Below are 6,609 nucleotides of genomic sequence, written 5' to 3'. Positions count from 1 at the left end.
CTCACATTGCCAAACCATCTCAGTCTGGCCTCGCTGACCTTGTCTCCCAGACGTCTAATTTGGGATGTTCCTCTGATCTACTCGTTTCTAATCCTGTTCATCCTCATCGCTCCCAACAAAAATCCAAGCATCTTCAGCTCTGCCACCTCAAGCTCTGTCTTCTGTCTGTTGGTCTGAGCTGCCCTATTGCCGTACAGTATTTATTTTTAGAACTCTCAACTCATAAAAAGGTGCAAAAAATAAAGAAAAACTGACAACAGGATCAGCTTTTTAAAAGTTTTATTCATGTTACAAATGACTTTGTACAAGATGTACATGCACAACAAACATAAGCTTGATGTTTGACTTGCTACCTGAAACAAGAAAGGGCTTTAAAAACGATCACTTGTCATTGGTCAGACGTTTGTACAGACTTGCGCTGCAGAGCAACTCTTTACTCTGAAGGTACGAAAGGTCTCGGATCACACTGGGGAACGAGTACGCGTCCAAGGATGGAGGGCGCAGCGGAAACACTGGCATCAGTCCGGACGTCACATATGGTGACATAAAACCAGCCATGCTAGCGTTTGCCGCAGTCGAGTAGGCAAGTCGTAAGGGATTGACTCCAAGGTGGGGGGTTAGCCCGTAATCTCCAACTACGGGTGGCATGTAGACTGGCGAGAAAGCGGATTCCTGCGATGGCTTCTGAGTCGGATTGCTATCTTTGGCGGTTAGCACCAACTCGATGGACTTCACAATGTCGCCTTTGCATGATCTTACGGTAGTCTCAAGGGTGTCACGTTTCTGATGGGGGAAGATCTTGGCTAAGATTTCGGCTGGTTCCCGATCTAGACTTGGCATGTGGTAGTCCTTAGGTTTCTCCAACTCGCTACCCGAATCCGCATCGGAAGATACCGACGTGGGGCTTGCTGTACGCTGGTCTGTCATCAAATTGTCCTTGTCTGGGGCTGTGGGCCTTGAAGTGGGTGGAGCCATGAGGGGTTGGACCATGAATGCGTTGTAAGCGTGCTTGCTCAGGCTGTCATCTGAAAAGAAGAAAAACACGATTGATCGAAAGAGCGTACACATTAACGTACAGGGAGAATTTGACAGTACAGCAATTGAGCAAAAACACCTGACATCTATGTGGCTTAAGGGAAGGCTTAAATATAGCAATAATACAACTAATCACGTCATCAAAAGTGTTCTTTTTGACATATTCTTGCTTTGTACGCCAAAGGCACAGCTCTTGGGTTTGGCATTGAACAAATTATTACTGTATGTGGTAGGCATATCTTGAGAGACAATGGTAGCGCCCCGGGGCAGGACGCAAGCCTGGGCAGAGTGAATGGAGACCATGTGCTGCCCATTCAACATGTGCCCACTTCCAGCCTCGCCAGCGTGGTCCAAGGGTACGTGGTCCAAGGGTGAGCGTTACAATTTGGAGCTGGTTTGGGCTGCAGGAGCAAGGTGGTTGAGGTATCTTGCCCAGGGACACAGTGACAGTGACTGGATGGAGGGAGCAAACCGCCAACCTTCCAGTTTCTAGACAACCTGCTCTACCTCCTGAGCCTGACTGAAGTAACAGTGATTGAGCCCTTTAAATTCTGCCTAGCAACTAGGGGCTACACAACATTGAACTTTCCTTGCTATGTAAAACGTTATAGTAATTATTTTTTTATCATAAAATATGGGGAAAAATTATAATACAAAATAAAAATGATAAAAAAACTACATTATTTTTAGATATTTGCGCAGTTCTGTGATTTATAATATATCAATTGTTAAAACTATTAAGTGTACTGTAGTGTTCTTGCTCTTGCGTTGTAGTACTTTAGACACCAACATTTTTTAAACATCAAAATAAATGATCTTTAACTTGTATAGCGCTTTTCCACTGCTAGCACATTTACCTACTGATTGTGCAGCATCAGGAGCAACTGGGGGTTCAGTATCTTGCCCAAGGACACTTCGACACAATCACGGGAGGACGGAGGATCAAACCCGCAACCTTCAGGTTGGGAAACGACCACTCTACCACCTGAGCCATGCCACCCCAGTCTTAAAAAAAAAACAACAACAATAAAAAAAATATATATAATGCAATTTATTAACTTTGTAAATGCCATTTACATGGTGTAGGTGTACCTAATGAAGTGTCTGCTGGTGTTCCTATGCATACATTGATAAGTGTGCTAAAATGGAACAAAATAGTATCAACTCACCATCTTTGGAGCTCTCTGTTCTGAAAACATCAAAATCAGATGAGTGGTTCCTTGTAGTGTGCATCTCGGGCCCCAATGGTGAGCCTGCAGGCTGCCCAGGCACACCAGTGATCGGCGCCCCTCCTGCAGGGTACAAAAGGCGGATCTCCCTGGCCTCATTCTCCTCCTGTGCCTGCTGCCTTCTGAGGGCCACCTGCGCCGCCATCACCCGCTGCCTCTCTGCTATGAGGGTACACTTGGCGCACACACAGTCCCTCCAGCGGCAAAAACGCTTGTGGCCCTTGAGGGCAGACACCATGCCGTGGTTGCGGCACCGGGCGCACTTGGGAGTCCGTGGGTATCCTCGCTCCAGCACTGGAGCCCGGAGGAAAAGGTGTGGTGGTGGTGGAGGAGGAGGAGGGTGCAGCAAGGCCGGGGTCACCTTTAAGCCGGTCAGGCTGAAGGGTCTGGTGCTGGCGTCCATGGCGAGAGGACTTCAGTGCAGAGTCAGGACGTCTGCTGGAACTGGCAGCCTGGACCTCAGGCCTTTAAGAGTCAGCTCTGCAGGTTGTTGGGGATGAAATTCAACACCATAGTCCCACCCCTAAGGCACTCCTTTCCATCCTCTCAGTGTGTTCATTTGTATCCTGCTTTAACCGACTTTGTGCCAAGCACATAGCATGCAGAAGACTATTACTTTTTAATGATAGTACTACTATTTAATGCTGCTGTTACTTACAAAATAATAAAAAAAAAAATTATAGCTAAGGACACTGTATTATGAATAGTCTATGACAGGGGTGGGGTGGGCCACTTGCAGTCCACCGCTCGATTTTTATTGGCCCTCAGTGTATATTCTGTACACCAAAACGAAACATGAAACATTATGGCTTATGGAGGATTCGATTAAAATATTGAATGTTCATACAAGATATCACACTAACAATAATTTGTAGTGATTCGGGGGTGTTTAATACAAAATTAGATCAACGGAAGAAAAGTGAATAAAATCAAAGTGGCTTCTGTATCTTTTAATTTTTCTTTATGTTGCCGTCGACGTAATAAGTTTGGACACCCCTAGTCGATGATACTTGAATTAGTTAACGGGTGGTTGTTGTTTACTGTCTTCAAGCAATAATAGCATAGCTAGATAAATCAGTAGGAACAAATTAAAATGGGCATAAAAGTGACCAGTCCAGGGTGTACCCCGCCTGTTGCCCAAAGTCAACTGGAATAGGCTCCAGCCTATCCCCGCGACCTAATTAGGAGAAGCGGCATAGGAAAAGAATGGATGGATAACAAAAACTTTGTAGTCATTTGGAAGAAAATAAACAACCAAACTTACAGTTAAAAAAAAAAAGAAGAAAATGTTGCGTTTGTCACATACATTTTTCCCCCTCTATCCTGTAGAAACAAACCTTGTAGCCTCAGGTCAGCTTTGAGTCAAATCCTCTCTAGTTCGTCCTCCCCCTGTGGAGCAATCAAACGTCACTATTAGGATGAGTTTAACACAACAATGGCCCCCGCTTGCCACAAAGCAACATGTGATTATCGACCTGGTTATTCTGTCCTACAAATTACCTGGCATCCCATCTGTCAACAAGGGAGCTAATCACACCTTGTCACATGTTTCTTTCACTCAGCAAGCTCCGGTTACAAGCAACAGATTGGCACCAATGGAAACTACTAAAACACTCATTTACTGTCTGAAAAAAAAATACCTAAAAAGAGCCCTGCGGTGGGAAAAGACTTTATACAGTGCTCTCTGGAAGTATTGGAACAATGGGGGTCAATTTCTTTATTTTTACTGTAGACTGAAAATGTTTGGGTTTGACATAAAAAGACTAATACCAAACCAGAGGACAGCAATTATTGAAACCAGAGAGGGTTTCAATAATCTATGGGTGAACAAGTAATTGTCCATCTGATTAACTGGACAAACATTGGTCATATCTAGAATGTCTTGAAGAAGAAAGACACCACTGGTGTACTAAGTAACAGACATCCAACAGGTAGACCAAGGAAAACATCAGCAGTTAATGACAAACATTGTAAGAGCTGTGAAGAAAGACCCGAAAACAACTGTTCGTTACATCACAAGCAACAGCCTGCAGAGGGTAGGAGTGAAGGTATCACTATGTACTGTTCAAAGAAGACTTCATGAACAGAAGTACAATGGCTACGCCAGACGATGCAAACCATTCATTAACAAGAAAAATAGGAAGGCCATGCTGGCCTTTGTGAGACAAAAGTTTTATGGATAGATAGATTTTTGAGGCTCATGTCTATTTTTGGAAACTTCCCTTGCCATCCATCCCCAAATGTTTTCAACTGGTTTTAGACCAGGGTAACATGCAGGATGGTCCAAAAGAGTGACGTTATTCTTCTGGAAGAAGTACTTTGTCAGGTGGGCATTGTGAACTGCAATGTTGTCCTGTTGAAAAACCCAGTCATTACCACACAAAAGCCGTCAGTCAGTCATGCCCCCTGCAACATCTCCACGTAGCCGTCAGCCGTTTGACGCCCCTGTACAACCTGGAGCTCCATTGTTCACCTCAGATCATGATAGTGCCCTTTCCACTGTGCCGTGTGGAAAAAAATCTCTGGTGGGATCTCCTTGTCATGCCAGTAACGTTAGAAGCCATCAGGACCGTCAAGGTTCCATTTTTTCTCATCAGAGAATAAAACTTTCTCCCACCTTTCAATGTCCCTTGGGCAGTTTTGTGGCGTTGAATGAAATGAGACCTTTGAAGATGTTTTTTGTTAATACAATAATGACGCGCTGCGAGGGGCCTGACTTATGCAGCTCAACAACCCTACCTTCATTAAACAAATTTAGACATTCATGCTCCATTTGAACATTCATACATTTCAACACAATTTCAGTTCAGCTTCAGCTCATCTTCTAAAATATTTGTACACTCATTCTACATTTCAACATTCATACATTTCGACAGCATTTCAGTACAGCTTCAGCTCATCTTCCAAAATATTCCTACAGTCATTCTACATTTCAAAGTTAAACCATTTTACAACATTTCAGTTAAGCTTCTGCATTTGCAATTCTGCATTTCAGGCATTCTCTAGTTTATATATAAGATACATAAATAAGAGTAGTTTATACAAAAATGTACATTTTGCAAGTGAATCACTTTTCTGTATTACATATCGTAGACATATTGAAGGTAAAGTGGGTTTGGGGTGTTTTTTTGTAGCTCCAAGCTGCCATTTTCACCTGTTCCTCGCTTGGATGCCCTCTCCATCCGTCCCGAAAGTAGTGGATGTTATCAGGAAGAGATCCAATACCCGACACCTGGAAAACATCTGAAACACAAAACAGTGCATTTGCTGTGTTTTTTTAACAAAATAATCCACCGGCACAGAAGTAGAGATGAAGCGACATGATTGACTAGCAAACGCTAAAACAAACGTCAGTGAGGCAGATTGCCGTGGGGATGCTGACTTTTATCGCATCAGCCACTGTGAAATGGAATTCTGGTTTGTGTTTGCGTCTGGCAAGTTTATTCTGGTACATTACCACAAAACTCGTTTTTAGTAGTAGGTTGATATGAATGCAGTATACCAGTGGCCAGAATTTTTTTTTTGCCAGGCCCGATGAGAGCCATCAAACAAGAAAGCAACAATGAAAGTAATTATGTGCAAAAGTGGAGTTTTCACCCATGTAAAGCGACAATGCTGTTAGCAAACACACCAAACAGGAATATAGGGGAACTCCAACACATTAAGTAAAATTCCTGCGACCCTAAGATTGCTGCGATACGAACACTCTATGGATAATAAAATAAGTCCACTTATCTTCAGATACATAGTCACCAATACACCTGACTTACATTGCTGTTAGTAACTTCGCGTTAGTGACAAATTTCCAACAATGTTGCGGTTACGTTGGGACGCAACCGCATGTGACGAGCCTAAATAGAACAGCTTGGTGATAGTTAAAATAGAGTTAAAATAAAGTTAACCAAGGCACCACTGTACTGTAAGAACCCACTGATAGAACATTTAGTATGTTGAATAACACCTATTATTCTGTGTACCTTAAAGCTGACTCATTTACAGTACACCCGTAGCTTCTTCATGGATCAATTTGCTCGCGTACCTCTTGGGGTATGCGTACCCCTGGTTGGGAATCCCTGGTGTATGTCATCAATAGATTTCATCAGTTGAGGTCAATTTAGAAAGGTGAAAAGTTGCATCATCGTGAGTCATATATAAATAAAAAAAGACAACTACATTGTTTTTCTAGTATGTCCAGTCAAGTGCTTCCTAGTACCATGGTAGATAAGGCCAGACAGTGTCTTAATTGTCTTCCATGCGCCCCTATCAGAGCGCCTCCCAATCTGCTCATCAATCTCGCCAAACCTGACGGGCCAAAAGTGGGAATGGAGGTGGATTTTCAATAAGT

The 6,609-nt window shown here is 43.2% G+C and overlaps 1 protein-coding gene across 1 annotated transcript; it reads right to left on the bottom strand.

The window, feature by feature from the left end:
• Positions 1-269: 269 nt before the first annotated feature.
• LOC129167926 (doublesex- and mab-3-related transcription factor A1-like) lies at positions 270-2,727 on the bottom strand. The gene is made up of 2 exons (XM_054752626.1): positions 2,205-2,727; positions 270-1,025 (listed from the first exon to the last, which is right to left on the bottom strand). The coding sequence occupies exons 1-2, from the start codon at positions 2,665-2,667 to the stop codon at positions 382-384; spliced, it is 1,107 nt and encodes a 368-aa protein (XP_054608601.1). The 5' UTR covers positions 2,668-2,727; the 3' UTR covers positions 270-381.
• Between the last annotated feature and the right edge of the window lie 3,882 nt (positions 2,728-6,609).

This window comes from Dunckerocampus dactyliophorus, chromosome 15 (genome assembly GCF_027744805.1).
Source record: "Dunckerocampus dactyliophorus isolate RoL2022-P2 chromosome 15, RoL_Ddac_1.1, whole genome shotgun sequence".
In the NCBI taxonomy this organism is placed as follows: Eukaryota; Metazoa; Chordata; class Actinopteri; order Syngnathiformes; family Syngnathidae; genus Dunckerocampus; species Dunckerocampus dactyliophorus.
Note: the sequence above shows the minus strand (reverse complement) of the source record. Positions and strands in the feature narration are given on the sequence as shown.